We start from the raw sequence: 21,736 nt of genomic DNA, 5'->3' as shown, positions 1-21,736 counted from the left end.
CAATGAAAGTAACACATAGACACTCCTCCATCACCCTTATTTCTATCAGGTCCTCATGGGCTAGAGATTGACATCTACATGACTCTGTACCTTCCCACTCAAACCTGCCAGTTCGTCTGGGGCCAGGTCTAGCTTTATGTCCTGGCCATCACCATCCTGGGAGCCACCCAGGACATTATGGATGAGAGCATGGTCTCTGGATGGAAATCCTAGCTTTGGAATTTACTATACGCAAGTATGAAATGTGCTATAGGCAATGCTCTTGGCCTCATTTCTTCAGCTGCAAAATGAAATCCTTCTTTATAAGTTTACCATGAAAATTAAAAGAGATCGTAAACAAAATGTTCAGCCAGACATACAGTAGGTACCATTATTGTTAGCGGCACTGGTGAAATTTACTTCTTCCCACTCAACTAGTCACTGAGGGCTGCTCTTATCTCTCTGTCCCTCCCTCCTTTCCCTTCTGCTATCTTCTAGCTCATATCCATTACATTTTGATTTCACACTGAGATAAACTAAGCCACTGTCATTTCATCTACTTTTTAACTATTCCTGAAAGAGGAGTCTGTGCACATCCACAATCAAAGACCTTTGGTGGGTCTCCCTTGTCTAAACAGCATTGCCCTAAGCAAGGCCTTCAAGAGTCTGGAAGCTCTGATACCTTTCTTGTATGTTTTTGTTTTGTTTTGTTCTTTTGTTGTTGTTGTTTTACTTCAACTCCCAACATGCTCCATCTTTCTGCCATTGACAATTCTTTCCCTTCCTCAACAACCCTGTCAGCCTTCTGACTTGTGCTTGTCTGAGGTGGACTGCTTTAGCTATTCAGACTCTGTACAAGGCTATCTATTTTTCTCACAACCTCAGCCCAGTCCCCTCATTGGAAATAGTCCCACTCCAGAGCTTTGCTTCTATGTGGATGGGGCTATGTGAATGTCATTCACATTTGCCATCTTTGCCCAAACTCAATTAAGTCTAGGCATCCAGGCAAGCCTTGCCGAATGGAATGAAACGGAGCTGCATTTTAGCAGCTGCCTGACATTGCCCCGGTATGTCTCCAGCTCAGGGAACTTCTTTGAAGATTGCCACTTTACAAATCAGCATCCTGGTCCAGCTAAAAGAGCACCAAAGAGCCATCTCAACCAAAGGCATGCAAGAATCCCAACAGCAACATCTCTCTGTGGAAAGAAGGAAATAAAGTTCAATGAATGCAGGCTCAATACTGGTGTTCTAAAACCTTCCTTCTTTGTCTGATGCGGACAGATGCTGTCAACTGTCATCTACTTAGGAATGAACCTCTCCAGTTGAATTTTTACTGTGGGGGCAAATTTCAAAGCTGGGACTGTGAGGCCACGGAAAGTCCTAGAGAGAAGAATGTAGGTGGTTCTGAAAGCACTGTATCGTGGACTCCATCAGCTGCTTACCAGCATTGACCTAAGGGGTGGGACAGAGAGAGGATATAAGCCAGGAATGATGCCCCGAAAATGACTGTCCATCTCCCTCAAACTTTTGCAAATTCTGTAGAGATCCTTTGAATCAAGAAGCGAATCTTTTAATCAGCCCTAGTAGTTCAACATCTGGCAATTCGCCACTCATCTAGCACAAAGGAACTCAATGGTAGTCAACCACTGAGGGAACCTTGACATTTGCAGTTGACTGTCCTTTATTATTCCAGAGGAGTTGTCATAACACCCATGTATCCTGCATTCAGGGCCAAGACAAGTACGAGGGAACAGCACCGCTGAGTGTGAGCTCCAGCAACCAGGAAAAGGCCTGGCCACCACTCACTCTACTGGCTGTTCCTCCTGTCTTCCTAGACGACAAAGGGGAGGGGCTGTGACCTTTGACCTCTGCTTTGTATACCCAGCTTCCAGACCAAAGGTCAGCTGCTAGTAGAGTTAAGTGATTGTTAAATAAGTGAACAAATCAATGCACTTTCCAGAGAAGTGCTCAGCAAGGGACCAGCCAGGCAGTTTAGCATGAGGGAAATATGTTTTTCCTTTCCCAGCATTTGTTACATTAACTGGGTGCATTATTAGCGTGACTATTATGTCATTTTTAGCTCTGAAATTTAGGAAATGGAGTAAAGGATTTTTCTGTGTCTGGGACTACATAGGAGGAAGAAACACATAGCAAAAAGATTTGCTGAAGTCAGATATTCAATCTCAGCTCATCAGAGCCATCCCAATTCCTGCTGGGAAATAAGTATCTCAGGGAGAGCTTGGGCAACTTACTCTTCAGTTTCTCTATACCCTGGAGCTGAGTTACAGAGTAACCCGAAAACAATGCTCCAGAATTCACCCCACTAATAAACCAGAGCAAAGTTCACAACAGGTTCCATGGATAGAAGTGCAGAGCAAAGGCCAGAGCTCCAGGGAAGGGCTACCACAGAGCAGGGACAGTCACCTGTCTTAAGCGAGGATTCCTGAGCCAGCTGCAGCTGTGGCAGGCCATGAGCTCTGTGCTATCAATCGTCTTGCAGGAACTCCCAGGCCCGTTCCTAGTTCTGGGGATCTTCCTGCCTGTGACTTTGCTGCTTTTCCTCCTGATTGCCTACTTCAGGATCAAACTGATAGAGGGTAAGTGTGAAGCCCCACAAAGAAAGGCTCATCCTTAAAATACACCAAAGCTCTGAGAAGCTGGTGAAATTTATCTTTTTGATTGACAGATATCCCCCCCCCCCAGGCCCTCCCTTAAGATACCACCCCTGATGAACCAAAGTTTGATGCTTTCAACTCTGGGTGGTGAGGTAGGTAGGGTTTGACCACTTGCTATAGGGATTTCTTCTCTGTAGTTCCTGGAAGACAGACAACTGTGAACCAGCAAAGTGGACACAGGGTTGCTTGTTTATCTCTTAAGACAACAGATTCATAAGCATTACGCTGTTCATGGTCTGTGTCTTCTATGTGACAGATGTATATTTGTGTCATGGTGCTTGTAAGGACTACTGTCAGTCACATACGCTGGGTTCCCACGGACACTGAGTGCCCCTGGGAGAAGTTAAAGGCTTCGGATATCAGAGCTGGGAACGTGAGTTCATTGTATCATTCTCAAGTCTCACCTCTGCTGCTTCTTTGACAAGGTTAACTTTCACAACCTCAGAAAGGTATCAACCACAGAGCAGGTCAACACGGTCTCACAGTAGGTACATACTCATGTGTGTGTGTGTATATATATATATGTGTGTGTGTGTGTGTGTGTATACATATATTCATATAAGTATATATATATACACACACATGATCATGCGCATATGCACACAACATCCTCAGCCACTGAACTTCTCCTTAAGAAATGTTCCAAGCATTTTGCTATCAGTGTTTAGACAATGCAAACCACTAGATACCGGACTGGAGCAGAAAATTCCCAGAAATCTATAGTGTTGTTGTATTTTAAAAAAAGACAAAATATATTCAGAAGCTTACGGTGATCTGCCATTGGCATGTATGTCCTGGATTAAGCTGGTGTAACAGAAATAAAAGGAGCTAGACCGTGTTTGAGATGCTACATTTTGATTTGGTCTTCAGTAAATATTAGAAGTCTTAAAAGACTCATTTTAGCAATATCATTAAAAATCAACCTTCTTCTCAATTTGGATAGTTTCATATTAAACTACCGAAAAAGCACATTTGAGAGCTAGCCAGGGTTGTGTGCAGCAACCTAGCACTCAGGAAACTGAGGCAGAAGGTTTGCTTAAATTTGAACATGCCTGGGCTACAGCATGAGAGCCTGTCTTAAAACACACACCTTTAATCCCAGCACTCAAGAGGCAGAGGCAGGTGAATCCCTTGAGTTGGAGGCTAGCCTGTTCTACAGAATGTGTTACAGGGCAGCCCAGGTTACACAGAAAAACCCTGTCTTAAAAAAAAAACAAAAAACAAATGGAAAGTCTCTGCTCTTCTATAAAAACTTGCCAAGTTCAAGCAATGCCTTCCTGTATGCTATTAAGCAACTAAAAATAGCTGGTGCCAGCAGCAGAACAAACAGGGATACTTGTGTCTAAGATGATACTTGGAACACAGAGAATATAGACTGCATTTCAGAATGCTGCTTCCCATTAGAGCCTACTGGAGAACCCTGTAGCCCAGTATTTTTCAACCTTCCTAATGCTGCAACCCTTTAGTGCAATTCTTCATGCTGTGGTGATCCCAGCCATAAAATTGTTTTCTTTGCTACTTCATAACTGTAATTTTGCCACTGTTATGAATTGTACATAGCTGTGTTTTTCTGACGGCCTTAGGTGACCCCTATGAAAAGGTCGTGTCCCAGAGGTTGAGAACCACTGCTGTAGCCTTTCATTTTTTTGCCTCATTTTCACAAATAGCGCTCATGCAGGGTGATTAAGGGATATTGTACCATGCTCTACATGTAGGACCCATGTGATAAAATTTTTTTGGCTTTTTTGAAATAGGGTTTCTCTGTGTAACCGCCCTAGCTGTCCTAGAACTAGCTCTTGTAGAGCAGGCTGGCCTCGAACACACAGAGATCCACCTGCCCCTGCCTCCCAAGTGCTGGGATTAAAGCCATGCACCACTACCACCTGGAAAGCATTTTCTTTATGAAGTGAATAACATCCTTCACTATCCCCAAGATCAGTCTTCTGGAAATTCTGCACCCAGATATTTATGATTCCCAAGTCTTGGAAAAACTCCAAAACTAGGAAGGAACTAAAAATCAAGACTTGCAAACCTTCGCAGCAGGGTTCCTTCAGTCTTGCCCATTGGCTCACTGCCCAGAAGTGCAAACATTTCCCGATGGAAGACCCTTCACAGTCATGAACTGACCAATGTCAATCACAGATACCTGGATTCCCACTGACTCTGGGGAGTAGAAGTGGGTGTCAGTCAAGGACTTAAGTTCTTCACATACTTAAGTTTTATCTCCAGTTGCTTCTTTAGCAAGATAAAATCTATAGTGTATCAAAAATGCATCAGGCACAAAGTAAGGCGACAAGGTCAGAAGAGCTTCTTGGATTTCAGTCTCTCAGCGGCCTCTGCTCAATAGTTATAATAAACTGAATGATCCGATGGGACATTTGGTAACTGGTAGAATCTATAAAAAGAAAACAGCTCAGTTTTACATCTTTTCTTATTCCTGGGAAAATATCTATTAACATGAGAAACATAACAGAGTACCCAGTGTTTTACCTAAGTATTTAGATATTTCTGAGGTCTAAGCAAACCAAACTCCTTCAAAGCACCCCGAAAAAGCCAACTTGCAGTTGGAAGTGTGACCAGGCATCCCTGAAGACTGGTGCAGGGCCAATGCAAACAAGGGGTTTGCTTAGTTAGGGTTTCACTGCTATGAGGAAACATCAGGTCCAAAAGCAACTTGGAGAGCAAAGAGTTTATCTGGCTTAATAGCCTGAAAGCAGGAACTAAAACCGGGTAGGAATCTGGGGACAGGAGCTGATGCAGAGGCCATGGAGAGGTGTTGCTAACTGGCTTGTTCCTATATTCTTATAAAACCCAGGGCCACCAGCCCAGGGGTGGCACTGTCCACAATGGGATGAATCCTCCTACACCAATCACCAATTAAGAAAATACCCTATAGATTTCCTACAGTCTAGTCTTCTAGGAGCATTTTCTCAGTTGAGGTTCCCTTCTCTCAGATGACACCAGCGTGTGTCAAACTGACATTAAAAAATAGCCAGGACAGTGCTGCTGTCCACACTGATTGGTGTAGAACTGCCCAATGTACACCTATCACTGTGACTTTTGCACAATGACCTCCAGCTGTCCTCAGCATATCACTACCTAAGTAATCTGTCTGGAGTTCAAGTCACAATAAAAGCCATATGACAATATTTGTAGCTCAGCAGCCCCAGAAGTGTTGCTGAAGCCTGCACATGAAGGGAACAGAATAACTAGTATTCTTTTGTCCTCCTTTCTCTGTTCACCCCTCCAAATGACAGGATATACTACGGAGCTTGTCCTAACTCCTAGGTTTTTCTCATGCCATGCGTTGGCTCCTTCCCTCTCAAAACATTTTGCGCTTTGTAGCATAAGATTGAATGCAGGAGGCAGTAACACTGGGAGCCTCACACGATGGGGGGCAGTCTGTAGGTGACATCCTTTAAACTCCTTAAAGCTTGCTCCAAAGTACATTCTACCACTAGATGGCCACCAGCTGCCAATCATTCAACAGGTATTTGTGAATCTACTTGAGCATTTTCCCATTCTTATGATTGAACACTACAGACTTATTTTTAAACAACAAAACCTATTTCTTATAGTTCTGAAGACTGGGAAACCCAAAGTCAAGTGGCCCCATCCGGAGAGGTTCCACTTGCTAGTAGAGAATCTGTGGTCTAAGGCAGCACACAGTAAGAGGGGTGTAAATAAAAGACAGACACAGGGCTTCTCTGTGTAGGCTTGGCTGTCCTGGAACTGGCTCTGAAGAACAGGCTGGCTTTGAACTCACAGAGATCCATCTGCCTCTGCCTCCTGAGTGCTGGGATTAAAGCTGTGTGCCACCAACCCCTTGGCTCACAGTTCTGCTCTTTAAGGCCTCATCTGGACCTAGAGCTTTAGAAATCACTATGAGCATGAAGTTTCAGTGTGAGCTTTGGTGGCAAATCAAATTCCAGTACTACTATATACTATGGCCTGTCCTAGGCATATAGACTTTTGGGACCACGAGGAAACAGTCTTCCATTTAGAAAGCTACAAAATACATCAGAAAAAAATTAATCCAACATCAGATATGCAAATCTGTATTTTTATTTTCTGATCTTGGCCTCAGACCAAGTTAAGAGTAAACTCTGCCCTTGAACCTAGCCAAGACTGAATCCTGACCTTTCATTTTAAGTCTTTTCCAAAATGTCAAAGCTGAGACGTCTCACCAGGCAGGATCTTCTAAATACCTAAGGGATACCCCAGTGATTGAATATGCCACCTTCCCATTGTTACCCTTTATTGTTGGCTCTCAATGAAATAAGTATATCCAGGCTGTAGGCAGGAAAACCAAGGAGTATGGGAAGCACCATTTACTTCAGTGAAACAATTCCATGCATCTGGCAGTTCAAACAGAGGTCTCATCTGTGGCTTATTGCTTGAAAACTGTAGCTTTTCCTGTAGTCATTTCCTAAGGGTGTGTAGTATTACTCCCTCTCCAGTTAGAGGGCAAACGAGATCCCTTGGCCCCAAATTAAAACATCACCAGTTTTATCCATCCAACAGCATCCATTTAAAAATTATAAACAGATGCACAAATGTCATATAGTTAATCTTCTACCCAGGGCTACAGCAAGTGTAATCATTTCTATTTTGTTTCTGTAAAGAGAAGGACATTGACAGATTAACTGGAGTGTTCACAGAATCCCAGAGTCCTACACTCCAAAACAGAACACCAGCTTGTGTGCTTCATATATCCTAAGGTTAGACAGAGGGTCATTTTGAGATGTGATGGGTAGTGAGTGGAGGTAATGTCATCATTCAACATTAATCCCTACTCTTCATGCCTCGAAGGTAATCATGCATGGAAATTTAATTAGTATGTAGATAACATCAATTTTCTCACAAAGAAAGACATTCTCTAACATCCTGCACACTTTAGTTTGTCATTTGCCTTGAGAAACAGCTCTTGGGGAGGAGGGCTGAGTCTTAAAACTTTCTAGAAATAGCCAGACCCTCTATCATCAGTGCCATGAACATTTATCATCCTCTAGGGTGCAGGTTGTGATCTTCATTTCTCTTCGGTATTCCAAAATCTCTACATCTAGTGCCACCCACCTTCCAAAGCATCAAGAACAAACTGTGCTCTAAAACAACCAATAGTACAAAAGCAGTCACTTTATTAAAGTGTACCTGCTGAATGCCCAAACATTTAGTTAGATATAGAATAAGTAAAGCTAATAATTAGCATTTGAATCTGGAACACGGCATCTCTACATAACCTCAAACTTCAAGCCTCCTCACCTGTAAGATAGAAATAACAGCAGCAGGGTTCAGCTATGGGGTCAGTGTGAGTAATGAGCTGCTACAGAATGTAACTGATTTTTTTTTTTTATCTTTGGGGGCCCACTGCCAAGCTCCCAGATAAGTATGTGGGGACTTGTTCTTATTTATGAATGACCGGTCTTAGCTTGGCTTGTTTCTAGTCAGCTTTACTAACTTAAATTATCCCGTTTCTCTTTAATTTGCCTCTGGCTTTCCACCTTAATTTATTCTATGTATCTTTCTTTTCTTCTTATTTCATGGCTTGCTATGTGACCCATGATGTCTTCCTCTTCTCCTTTTCTCTCTCCTTCCCTGGATTTCTCCTCCTATTACTCTCCCTGCCTCCCAGTACCATCTATCCTTTCTTTTGCCTTGCTATTGGCCATTCAGCTCTTTATTAGAACAATCAGGTGTTTTCAGGTGTTTTAGGTGGCAAAGTACCACAACTTTCTAGTGTTAAACAAATGCAACATAAAAGAAGGCAACACATCTTTGCATCATTAAACAAATATTCCACAGTATAATCAAATGTAACACATCTTAAACTAATATTCTACAAAAACAGAGGGATTCCAAACAATCCCCATCCTGGAAAATGGTAAACCGTTATTACTCCCGCTGGCTTATAAATCCCAAGAAATCACCATTTGTGTCATTATATACATCATTAAAACTGTCTTAGAATAATTAAGACATCCTAGGTGACTCACCTGGAAGGGAGTAGACAAGATAGCTGGCTGTCTGGCTCTAGAGCTAGCTTTCTTAGCCCACACAACACCAGGCAGGTTTCCTATCAACTAATGATTTTTTGTTTGTTTTTTGACCCAGGAAAATAAACTCACTACCAAGTTGAAAGGCAACTGTGCAAAATCTATGAACAAGGGAAGAATGTTTGCAAAAGCTTTGGATGGGTTGGTCTCTTAATATAAAACAAATACAAATTAGGTTGATCTTTTAATATAAAAAAACTACAAATTATTCCCGATGGCAATTCTTTCACATAAATATCTACCCCAAGCCAGGGAGATTCTTCACCCATGGCCCAACAGAGAAAGATCCTTACTGCTTATAGAATTTTCTATAACAAACCCAGGTACTTCTTAAAGACACCTGCTTAATTTCTCTCTGAACATCCTCCCTAATAGACTCCTGGGATCAATAGCCTAGTTGCAAGCTGTTTTTGAGAGACGTGAATTACTTCAATTCTTATTTTCTGGAGAGAATCTATGGCAGTCAGTTTAGTCACTGGCTAGAAGACTCTCTAGAGCTCGCTAAGCTTTTCATCCCTCATCCTAGATCTCTGATTTTTGTTTTTTACCTCTCATCCTTCAGTCTCTGATTTGGGCCATAATGTATCCAGGTCAGTGATGCATATCCTTGTCCACCATTCAAAGCACTTCTTATGCAGTTGGGGAAGAAATTACTCCTATTTCAATGAGTTCATAATCTAAACCAGATATATCTAAACCAGAGATTATCTCAAAGAAGTATCTTTGAAATAGCAAATCATCTATGTGGAAAAGCAACGTAACTCAGCAGCTCAAAGTACAGACTCCAAACTCAGGCTGCCTGGTATCAAATTTCAAATCCATCCATTTCTATAGTCTTGGGGTAAACTGCTTTATCATGGTCTCTCTCTGACCCAGGCTGCTCACTCATAAATCAAGAAGCAACTTATGTCACTGCAAGAATTAGACAAGGTAACACATGCAAAGTCAGCACAGTGTATCTGGTACATAGTTGCTGAACAAATACTGCCCATTCAACCTTGTGGCTCACATAGCACAGGGCATGTCCTCATTTGAGAATATGGAGCAGCCCCTAAGTATACAAGGTAGGTAGGAAATGTTCCCTAGGTGCATGATAAAGGACTTATGGAATCGATTGAAGTGGATACCAAGAATACTGTCAAGGCCAATTTCATAAGCATGCTATTAGTAAGCGATGTTGGTGGCTATAAGAGGGGGTGGAGTGTTGTTTGGTGTACCAGGAACATACAAGATTATATATTAAGATCTTAACAGAGATCTCAAGGTTAAAAGCAAATCTGGTTCCTGCCATACTACTTGAATACAGGAGCAGGGAGAAAGCCGTGTGCAAGGCAAGCAGGTGGGAGCTGTCAGTGATGAGAGAAGGCAGGTAAGGCTATGTTGAGGCTACAGAGAGGAAACGGGACTGGGGACGCCAGTAGGTTTAGTAAACTGGCGTAAGTAGGATGCCACTTAAGGCTTTTAATATTTTAGCAGAGCAGTTTTTATCTAAATGCTTTTGAGAGATTAAGAAATACATAGGCTCTGAAAAGTTGAAAGATGCCAAAAGCCTAATGTTCAAAGGGAAAATCAGTGTTGACTTGTCTAAGGGTCACACATACCCATGTATATTTTGGGAAAGGAGAAAGGACAGAAATCTTGATTCCCTAATTCCTTTATCTCTTGGCCTACACATGTTTAATGAAGGTTTCCCAAATATGACAATCTAAACATCTGCTAAACAGGATATTTACATGTTAATGATCTTTAATACAGTGGTCATCTGTCCTAACCAGGAACATTCATTTGAAGTAGTCGAGGAGGGCCAAAGATGGTTCAGTGGGAAAAGGTGTTTGCTGTCAAGCCTGATGACCTGAGATTGATTCCTAGCACCCAGACAATAGCGAGACTAATCCAAGCTCCCCTCTGATCTCCATGCGCTGTGCCATGTTCATGACTACACACAGAGAGAGGAAGGAGAGAGAGAGAGAGAGAGAGAGAGAGAGAGAGATTCAAGTTTTTTTTTAAAAGGAAGCTTAAGACATTAGGTCCCACCGCAGAGACCCATACAGCCCAGAGGGTTACCAGTCAGAAACTCTGGCCAATAGCTTCTAGCAAGTTGTCTACAAATTAACCAATATCCTTCCTTTCAGTTGATGAAGAACTGTCTCAAATTTCTGATCGCCAAAACAAGCACAGTCCTTCTCTATACAGGCGGATGAGACGAAGATGACTATGGGGATCATTCAGTGGAGAAAGAACCATGAATTTCACAAGGCCACAGAACAGTGGTCCAACAGATCCATGGAGAAATGAGAACAGTGGATACATCAGCTACTACTAGAGGACTTCTGTGTGATCTGATGTTAATGGCAGTTCTTCAGAAAGTACCAAGGACTTAAATTTTTCTTTCATTTGCTCACTGCATGAGGCACATCTCAAGTTTCTTTTGTTATGACTATGTTTATTTACTTGGAAGAGTGTTTTTAAAATAAAATTTGTAGACCGAATCATATCACTCTTTGAAAGCTCACATAATTTTCTCTTTAAAGGTAAGGAAAGGCTGAGAGAAATCAAATGGTGCTGTGGGAACTCCTTCAGCCTATAGCCTTTAACCTGCCCACTTTGGGAGTGGTCTCATGTATTATAAATGCAGATGAAAAGTGCACGTCAGCCTCTTGTCTGCTGGGTTCTTCCTGTTCCCAGGGTACACAGAAGACTGTGGATCACTACTCTTTCTGTGAGTTTATCCCCAGATAAATAAACCTTTGTTATACTCCATTCCAGGCTATTATGGAACTCTTGTATGTGAACAAAATAGCAAAAGATGGTGCCTGGAGGAAGCCCTATGGATGCTTTACACCAGAGTCCTTCCATTTGGCCCTCTAGTAAGTCTGAAACATGGCAATTTCAGACAGCATTCAAAACCTTTGTCTCTTCCTTTCTCAGCTGCTTCATCTCTGTGGCAAGCTGCAACAAAGAAGTGGAGTCTCAATATTAGGTATGGGTTACTCACCAACATAGTTCTCTGTATGGTGGAGATATTAAGTGGTACCAGGGAAAGGAAGATAGGGCAAATGCTCTTCTAATTCAAGTTTGTTTGTTTAAGTAAAACCCAAACACCAGAGGACTGTTTCTAAATTGAAAGTCAGCATTTCACTAGCAAAATTCTTATCATTCAGTGGGCTCTAAAGAACATAGACTGAAAAAGAAGCATTTAATAATTTAAAAAGCATTTAGTTCAAAGTAAAACAGATTACGCTCACTACTATGTTTGCCATACTTTTCTAGTTAATAGCAACAAAATGTTTAGTGCACCCTATCCCTGGCTATTTTCTAACCTTTGCACATGACTCCATTGTGTTCTGGGTGGTTTACTTAAGAGTCAGAGTGTGTGTGTGTGTGTGTGTGTGTGTGTGTGTGCGCGCGCGCGCGCGCGCGCGCGCTTAAATGCATCAATTTTGGTAGTGACAGTCAGTCATACAAGCATACAAGATTGTAATGATCAAAAGTCAGAACGTTTCATTGTGGCCTGATAATTTCCTGACTCTTCCTTTAGGCCCCACCCTGAAATTCTTCTCAGGCATGCAGTGAGTTCTCTGGTGAAAATTCCATTTTAATAGTGTTGGGAGCTACTAGGGACTGCAGACCCAGAGCCTGAATTTCCTGTAAATAATTTGTTTTCCTCTGCTCTGAGCATGAGACCCTGATGGCAAGGGAGTGGGTTCTGATGAGTCTGCAGCTGAAAGATCTCCAGAGCTGGGGCATAGCCAGAGCCCTATATAAGTTGCCCCTGATCTCAATGAAGTTGGCATTCTTGTATCAAGAGTGACCCATGTCTCCACCTGTCTCTCTGTTTCTCAGGTCAGTTCCCTGTCCGTGCAACTGGTCCTGTAGTGAGCGACACGGGAGCTACAGAACTGTTTCAGGTTTTTACATAATAGCACTCAATTATATCAAGAATATCTGTTGGGTCTTTCGAAGTTGGGTAATTCCTAAATGCTAATGCCATATGGAAGAAATAACACTATTCCTTCAGTTCTGGGAAGGATCCCTTTTTAGCCCCTGGTGGAAGCAGTTTGTGTAAAAATGCTTTCTTCAACAGGAGGTGTGAAAGGACACAGCAGAGTTCCATCTTGGGCAGCTGCCAGCCAAATGTGTGGCTCAGACATCTCAGTTGCTCCCTCTTCTTCCAGAAACAGAACGTCTGAAGCCTGAGCTTTGGCTTGAAGGATGCTTGACCAAGAGGTGCCAGGATTATAGGCACAATTCACCATACCCAGCTTTACACCTGTTCTAGTTTTTCATCATTCTGTTCTTGCTGTTTTTAATTGAATTAGTAACTTGGCAGTTTGATGTTGCCCAAGATGATGCTTCAAAGGCTTCCAGAAGTGGAATGTAAGTTCATGGCCACTCCATATCCTGAACCTAGCTGGAAAAACAGAAAATTAGGCATAGAGGAGTACAATACATGGAACGGTATATGCAATCTCTTACCCACAAGATAAGAGTTAATCTTTCCAAAGATTTCAGTGCTTTCAGGTATCAACAAGAAATGCAACCACAAAATTTTCTCAAAATCTCAAATTCTCTGGCAAAAGTAAACCTTAAAAATCAGAATTCATACCTTATAACTGCCAGAATTAGGAATGTTAAATGCCTTTCAGATTTAAAAATTCAAAGCATGCTCTAAGATGCTATGGTTTGAATCTGCAATGTCCCCCTCAGGTTCATGTGTTGTGCACTTGGCCCCTCATTTCATTTTGAAACTATGGGCAGAGCCATTAGGAGGTGGGTCGTGGTTGGCAGAAGTGGAACATTATGGCTGGGGTCTTGAAAGTTATACCTGTCCATGGTCCTGCCCTAATGGGGAAATATTTGTCAACCAATTATCTTTAAGAGTTGGGACCAAGTTAGGGTGTGGCTTTCTGGGTACCGGGCAGCCCAAAGTTTGCTCTCTGTGGTTCCCACTCTACACTGCTGAGCTTGGACTTCTCGTTCCTGTTTCATGAGTTTGCCCCTTATAATAAAGAAAAATTAACGGATCTATCTTTTAGTTAGCCTGTTTTTTTTTTTTTTTCCTCAAACTGAGGATATTCCACAGTGCCCTGAATGCCCTGCTTCCCTTTTGTGCATTATGAGATGAGTGCCACACAAGCCTGCTTGTGATCTACTCCCCCATGCTCGCCTCACTGTGATGGGCTGTAACCCTATGAACTAGTAAGACAAAATAAATTTCCTCCTTTAGATGCTAAGTTACCAGTGTCAGGTTACAGTGCAGATCCTAGTATGAATGACCTAAAAGTGACTGGGGCAGGAAGCAAACACTCTTAGGATTTTTATTTCTAATTAATAAGATTAAGGATTTAAAAATATTTTTCTGCTTAAAAACTTCAAATCTGTTTCTTGAAACTCTTGGATCCACTTTCCTACTTACTCTGCCATTTGGTCCCGTTTACAAGTGAGATGAAGACATTCTGAAAATCCTTTTGTCACAACAGAAGTACAAGGTATTTTAAAAGATAGCTTTATTGATGTTCCCACAAGGGGTAATCATCAACACTGTTCCAAGTGGCTCTTTGGGCACTATCTCACTAAAATGTTCCTGACTGCTCCAGGACCCTGTTCGTGCTGCCTCAGCAGAGTAAGACTGATCCCATGCACCGACTGCACTGCCTAGTCCACAGGTGCTGTAGAGGCCCTTTCCATCACTGGTCTCAGCAGGAGATCCACGTGCAGAAGAGTTCTCAGTCCCCATCACAGGAAGGTCAGTAGATGATTTTTAAATGAGTTCCATAATACTAACTTTTTGATGGAAAATATATGTACAGAAGCACATTTGGTTTCATAATATTCCAAGATTTGGCTAGCTGAGACAGCCTTCTCTGGAGAGTTGTTTCTGTAACAATTGGAGAGAATGTGAGAAAGGCCTTTCACAAGTTGAGACATAATTTAGCAGGAACAGATCTCAAAGAAGACAGCTTTGCAAATTATATTTCCTGTGCTCATTTTAAATGACTACATAAAGAATTCTATATAACATTTCAAAAAAATTGTACTCTGTTGACCATTTTTCTGTGTAAAGTGGTATGCCTTGGTGAGAGCTCCCCAGTAAGCCATTCCAATTACACTTGGATGAAGTCCCTCGCAAGCTTGCTCCACCAGTACATGGAGACACAGTGGACATAAAGTAAAGTAGCACATGGAGCAGAGCAGCAAGGCACAAATGGTGTAGCTGAAATCTTCCTGAATATACACCAATAAAAGGTCAAACAAGTGAGGAGCACCATTTAACGAGGTGCAAGGAATCTTGCCACAATGCTTTCATTAGTTCAGATCACTGATGCTGGAAGCAGCAACAAATTAAAACAAGCAAGCAAGCAAGCAAACAAAAACAGAGCTTAACCACTCTTGAAATGCTACTAAGTATTTTTAAAAATACTAGATTTTTCTGATGGAAAAAATAGCATTCCAGATTACTTCTTTGATGTTTATAAAAAGAAGTGACAAGTTTGTAGAATAAACAAAGTTTTATTTTATAACAGTATTACATAAAGCAAAATACCATTTAATACAACTTGAAGCTGCTATAAATCTAACCTGGCATCATTAACTATACAGTCAAAAGCAAATGAAAGACATGTTCAATACAGTTAATAAGTCCCTATCAGGTCTCTGGTGTCAGCTTTAAATGGAATAGCTTTCATATAACCAACAGAACCCCCACCACTGTCCCCAACCCTCTTATCCCCAGCATCTTCAAACCTGTGAGTTATCAAACTATCTTAAAGAGATATACCTGCTCAGTAACAAAAGGTCAGTTTTACATGTAGACAAAGTTTAATACAAAGCAAGTGTTCTACTCAAGTGTTCAAATAATAGAAGTACTGAAACTGGAAAGGTTAAGAGAGAAAGCACTAAGGCTTTAACTTAAGCTGCCTGATTTTCTTTTAGTAGGAAAAGAGAAGGGCACGTTCTGTGGTTCTCCTACTGCTCTGGAATGCTGTGGCAAAGCGTATGTCTGAGAAGTACTGCACTGTGGGTGACGGTCTCTGACACAGTGCTTGGTCAGTGAGCTTCCTAATTCTCCAGTCTAGAGAGTCTCTGACTTTATTAAAATACAAAGTCACAGGACTGGAAAGTCAATATAAAAATCATCCATAGTGAAATTCCCAAATATTAGAAATATTTCAAGATTAAGAAATGCTCTGAGTTGGTATTAAACTGTGCTCATGCAGTACATTCACTGCGGTCTGAAAACTGCAGATCCCGACTGTACGAGTTCAATGGAGACTACCTTGAAGAGAGAAAACCACTATCTAAATTAGTCACAGAGTTTCCTTTCCATATAACAGCACCTGTTCAAGTGAACAGCACCTTACCAGCCTGGGCTGGCTTTGTTCACTGTCATTTGAGCAAATGAGTCATAAAAAACAGGTAGGAAAAGGAAACAAATACAAAACTCTTAACAAAAACCAAAGAATTAAAAAAGAAAAAAAAAGACAGAAAGAAAAGAGGAAGTAAGAATATTTAGAAGTGGTTATGATATATTAGAGATACATGGGAACAGTATGGACCAGAGCTGTTAAGGTAAGGTTTGGTGTTGGCATTTTAATTCTTCAGGCTCTGGTCACCGTTACCAGTTGTAGCACAGAACTGCTGGAGTAGTGGTGTGGCATTAAGACTTGGAATGGTCAAAGTTCTTCGGATTCATGAAGTTGAATGTTGCTTTTAAAAAAATTGACTCTCTAGGAAAGAAAAACAAACAAAAAACATAAAGCTTATTCCAAAAGCAGACTTAAACAGAATAAGTAATCAAACTTTTCATTCAAGTAATCAACAGTTATCTGCCTACGTTAACAGGAAATAATGTGTTTACTAAAAACAAACATGACAGCTCATTCCAAACTTAGATGCCTTACAATTTCTGGGAAATTGGCAAGTATAGAGCTCGCAACAAAGACCATACTACATGATGTAATTACCACAAAAAAATGACACACATAGTGTAACCCCCCACCCCGTCCCAATGTCTGTTATCTGGTTTTCCCTTTTGCAGTTGCAGGTACCTAGAGTCAACTGTGATCCAAAGACATTAAATGGGAAATTCAAAACTAAAGTTTGAAACTGAGGGCTATTCTGAGTAGCACAATGCTCCCCTAGCCCCACCCTGACTATGAGTCAGTACAAATATGCTACTTACCCATTAATCACTTAGCAGCTCTGTTGGTTATTAGGTCAAATGTCATGGCCTCATAGAGGCTACATTCAAGTAGCCCCTACTTTCCTTATTAATGGTCTCAGGTCCCAAAGTGCCTGAGCAGAGGTATTTGCAATTCAGATACACTAAAAGGAAGTCATAAAGGGCTTCCCTTAGCTGAAAAGGCAAAGGGGGCCAGTATATGGAGGATTCAGTACTATTTGGTTCCAGGCATCTAACAGGAGTAGTGACACATAGGTCCCCTTCAGGTGAAGTACACTGCTATAAAAATAAAAGTTAACCAGTGCAGGCTTTAAGCTAGATTTGGGGAAAGTCAGTCTGTTTTTACTTCATTAAGATGAACAGATTACTTCAGGTGCTGAGAACAAGTGAAGAGACACAGAAGGTATAGAGTATAGAGGTATATTATTTGTGTTTTAATAAATAAAACTTGTCTGAAGATCAGAGGGCAAAGCAGTCACACTAGTCAGCCATACACGCCAGGGAGTAGTGGCACATACCTTTAATCCCAGAACTCAGGAGAGTGGTGTGGGAAGTCCTTCTGTCTATGTGTGGCTTTTATTGGTTAATGAATAAAAAATTGTTTTGAGCCTATGGCAGGGAAGGACAGAACTAGGTGGGGAAAGCTAGGCTGTATGCTAGGAGGAAGAGGAGGCAGATCAGAGAAAGATATCATGGAGCCAGCTGAGATAGACATGCTGAAACTTTGCTGGTAGGCCACGACCTCATGGTGATAAACAGATTAATAGAAATGGATTAAATTAATATAAGAGTTAGCCAATAAGAAGCTAGTGCTAACGGACCAAGCAGTGATTTAATTAATACAGTTTCTGTGTGATTATTTCAGGTCTAAGCCAGCCGGGAAGCCAGAACCAACAAACAGGCCCTCCTCCTATAGGAGACAGAGGTAGACGGATCTCTGTGAGTTCAAGGCCACCCTGGGCTACATAATATGGATCTAGAGATAGATCCAGGTGGTGGTGGTTCACATCTTTAATCCCAGTGTTTGGGAGTCGCATACTTTTGATCCCAGTACTAGGGAGGTGGAGACAGGAGCAATATGGCTGTGTAGAAAGAGGAATATAAAGGGGAAGAGACAGGAACTCTGTGGAGTGTGGAGTCTGAGGATTAGTGGAGACAGGACCTCACCCTTTCAGTCTGAAGATTTGGTAGATGTAAAAGGTCTCTCTAGTGGTTGGCTGCTTTGCTTTTCTGATCTTTAGCCTGAACTCCAGTATCTGTCTCTGGGTTTTTAATTACTCGTGCTACAACAGAGCATTATGATGTGAAGATGGACTTAAGGATTTATGTAGGAGAGGAGACAGAGGTGAATGGACAATGGAATGCTGCAGCCACACCAGTCGGGGCAAATGCAGGTACTTAAGTGATGGGGTATTAAGGTACATAAGCTACATCTGGTCTGTTCCCCAACACTGGAATGAGAAGTATGAACTTGGGCTAATAAAAATGGGAGTGGGAGTTGGCAAAAGATCAACTGCAATGACCCAGAGGAGAGTACAAAGCCGAGGAAGAGAGGAAGGGAGTCATGAGTGAGGGGGTGGTCAGCTATGCAGAGCATACACCCAGGGACGAGGGAATTGTTCTTCCTCCGGTCCTGAGGACGTGTGGCATAGCTGGGTTCATAGTTTGGAAGCACTGCTGTGATTTCAGTGTGATGAGCATGTTGAAGGTGAAGGAGAACAGAGGCTAGAACTCTGGTCAGGAGCCCACACAGCGGAGGGCTGGATAAAGAAGATGGGAAGACCAGCTGTTGTTACGAAAGGGAATGGACGACTCAGATGGATTTGTTGCCAAAGAGTAAGGTAGGCAAAAGTAGTTGACTGTGGTGACTAAGAGGCAGAGGCAGATGGAATTCTGTGATTCTGAGGCCAACCTGGTATACAGTGAATTCCAAGTCAGCCAAGGCTACAATAATGACACCTTGTCACAAAACAAAACAAAACACCACTAAAAAAGAAGAGTGTTTATATATAATTACAAAGAAAGGAGGGGGGAGGGAGGGGGGGGAGGGAGGAAGGATACACAGTCTTGGGGAAGCTTGTATGCCCATAGTCAAAGACAGACAGCACAAAGGATTAGAAATGATTAACCATACCTGAGCTAGCAAAAGATTTTTAGATCTGTTTCATTTTGCATTTCAACTTCGCAAAAATTCTGACAAATATATTAATTTTAGAGGACTGGACATTAATGTTCCTTCCACAAGGATAAAATAAATCAGAATGCACATGATTGGTGAGATAAAAATTCTTATTTTGATAGGGAAAAAATACTCCCCACTATTTAGAAGCAGCACAGATAATATTAAAGCCTCCTGGTTATCGTGGCAGGATGACTAATCAAATCCATTGTTTCCCAACCTGCTGTCTTCCTTGGGCTATTTCATCACTCATTAGCACCTCTGCCTGAGTCTAGGCAGGGGAAGTCAACGGAAGCAAAGTCTTCCTGGCTAGCAATCCCCCTCCACCACGCGGGGGTGGGGGGTGGGGAGAAGGAACAAACACAGGGGATGGTGGGGGGAAGGAACAAACACAAGGGATGGTGGCTGGTACACAGCCTACCAATCAAACTGCTCTGGAGGGTTATCTGTGACCTTTGTCAACCTACCTATTCTTGCACTTTGACATCTAGTATTTCTGCTCTGCCTGGTGAATACGTATCATTTGTTGAACATAGCTGTCCCATGTTTACATTAGAAAACAAACCTCTTCATCCATAGAAATAATACTTTAGACATAATAGGTTAGATACATTATTAAACTTGGAGAGGAAAAACAAAGTTCATGTTAGTTATCTCTGTCTACATTAGAATGAGATTCCAGATTCTTTATGACATTTTCTCAATCTAGTTTCTGCATCACTTTATTTCTTAAAATTTGTTTCCATCAAAAATGTCATAAAATTAGAAAAGAGAGCAAAAATTATTTGTTTCAATGATATTACAGGAAAACTATAAATAGGTTAGAAACTGAAGACAATATATACTGAAGAAAAATCTTTAAGACCTACTGGACTTAACATGAAGACATACATTACAACGTCCCTCACTCCCATTCAGTCATAAAGAAATCACAAGAAAGGTATAACAGGCTAATCTTTCTGGTATCACAAATGGCAACTTTAACATGCTTCTAGAATTCCAAGCAGCTTTTAGGCTCTAAGAAATTTGCATTTTAGTGTCAAATGCAATCAATACATTTTTACATGTGTAAGTTAACTATTAGCTAATCAGATGCCCGTCAGAGTCAGAAACCCTGGACTCCTTATTGTTTTAGATGGGTGAGCAGTGACCTCCTTTGTATAGCCCTTTATTTAAAGATCCATGGATCATGGCTCTTCCTGCATTTAAACACAGCATGTATTCCCTAAGCATTTAGGCTCTGAACTAAGGAAGAACAGAGACAAGCATGGAACCCCTAATGTTACTGGCATGTACACATCAGATGATTTCATTTTGCTTTTTGTATCTCTAAGAGGTAAACTTAGTATGGGACAAGTTTTCGTTCTGGGTCTAAATGGCATCACACCTTTAGGTAAGAGCCAACCAATGCATTTCAGGAATCTCTTCCTGCTTACATTTCACAGAGCTGCAGCCATCTCCTAAGTAAATTGTGAGCATGGGGATCAAGAAGAGGGTAGAAGGGGAGCAGAGAAAAATATATAGCTTAAAACAAAAACAAAAAAAAGAAAAAGAAAAGAAACTACCTCTAAAAAAAAAACTGAGGTTTTAAGTGCTAAAAAGAAGAAAATATTTAGGGCTAAAAATCACTAAAATAGAAACAAACAAATAAGCAAATAACAAAACAATACAAAGAATCATGTAAAAAATGGAAAAAAACTAAAATTACAATCACAATTATATATCATTTCATGTCCACGAAATTAGCAAAATAAAAATCTTAGCACTGAGGCTGTGACCTAGTAAGGGTCCTCACTCTCTTCAGATGGACGAGCAAACAGTTCTACTATACAAGGCAAAAGATGAATGTTCCGTGGCCTCAGCTTTCCCTGAGTTATCTGCTCTCTGACTGTTCAAAGTACAGGCTTTTAAAAGTAATCTTACTGTGTGCTTTGTGATAAGACATATTTTATAAAATCCTAACAGATAAATGTCATAATTATGCACTTCATCAAGAATTTTTTAGTCATTACATGGAAGCAACTAGTGTATTAACTAATTCCATACTACTTGTCATTTAAGTTATCTCATGGATTGCTACTAGTACCCAAATGTGGTTGGTCTCATGCTAAGGAGTTACTGGTACTAACACTAGTGTCACTATAGTTACATATAGGACCCTAACTGATAAATTCGACCTTTTTTAAAAAAAAAAAAAAACTGACACGACTGCATATTAGTAACTTAAGGGCACACCTGTAAGTTCTTGAACAAAAAGAAGAAATCATACCCAAAATGAGTACAGTGAAGAATAATCAAATTTAGGACTGAAATCACTAAAATAGAAACAACGACAAAACAATACAAAGTATCATTAAAACAAAGAGTTGGTTCTTTTAGAAAAATTGGTAAGATTGATAAACTGTTAGCCAAACTAACAACCAGACAAAGAAGATACAAATTAATAAAATAAGAAAGAAAAAGAGGAATGAAAGAGAAGAGACACCAAGGTCTTTTTTAAAATATACACTATAATAGACTCTGAAGAGGAATATCAGCAAACATCCCTAAGTATATTAAGCAAATTTACTGCTTTTAGTTTTTATTTATTAATTTATTTTGTGTGCACACATAGATGATAGTGTAAGGAGACTTCTGCCATAGCACACACATCAAGGTCAGAGGACAA

At 41.0% G+C, this 21,736-nt stretch overlaps 2 protein-coding genes across 14 annotated transcripts in view; one reads left to right on the top strand and one right to left on the bottom strand.

The window, feature by feature from the left end:
- Positions 1 to 1,959: 1,959 nt before the first annotated feature.
- Positions 1,960 to 11,201, top strand: Smlr1 (small leucine rich protein 1). The gene is made up of 2 exons (XM_038338565.1): positions 1,960 to 2,576; positions 10,840 to 11,201. The coding sequence occupies exons 1-2, from the start codon at positions 2,450 to 2,452 to the stop codon at positions 10,917 to 10,919; spliced, it is 207 nt and encodes a 68-aa protein (XP_038194493.1). The 5' UTR covers positions 1,960 to 2,449; the 3' UTR covers positions 10,920 to 11,201.
- Positions 11,202 to 15,197: 3,996 nt separating this feature from the next.
- The window catches only part of Epb41l2 (erythrocyte membrane protein band 4.1 like 2), a 176,504-nt gene continuing 169,965 nt past the window's right edge, over positions 15,198 to 21,736 (bottom strand). For all 13 annotated transcript variants that reach the window (XM_038338552.1, XM_038338550.1, XM_038338556.1 and 10 more), the window contains one exon: positions 15,198 to 16,434. The gene's annotated coding sequence lies outside the window, so the exon portion shown is untranslated. The remainder of the gene's footprint in view (positions 16,435 to 21,736) is intronic.

The sequence above is a fragment of the Arvicola amphibius genome, chromosome 8, assembly GCF_903992535.2.
Source record: "Arvicola amphibius chromosome 8, mArvAmp1.2, whole genome shotgun sequence".
In the NCBI taxonomy this organism is placed as follows: Eukaryota; Metazoa; Chordata; class Mammalia; order Rodentia; family Cricetidae; genus Arvicola; species Arvicola amphibius.
The sequence above is the reverse complement of the archived record's forward strand: the minus strand, read 5'-3'. Positions and strand labels throughout refer to the sequence as shown.

Excerpts from the sequence above, each read along its gene's own strand:
- Smlr1 (XM_038338565.1), top strand. The coding sequence starts at position 2,450 with ATGAGCTCTGTGCTATCAATCGTCTTGCAGGAACTCCCAGGCCCGTTC. Across the intron at positions 2,577-10,839 it reads CAGGATCAAACTGATAGAGG|TTGATGAAGAACTGTCTCAA; the intron begins GTAAGTGTGAAG and ends CCTTCCTTTCAG.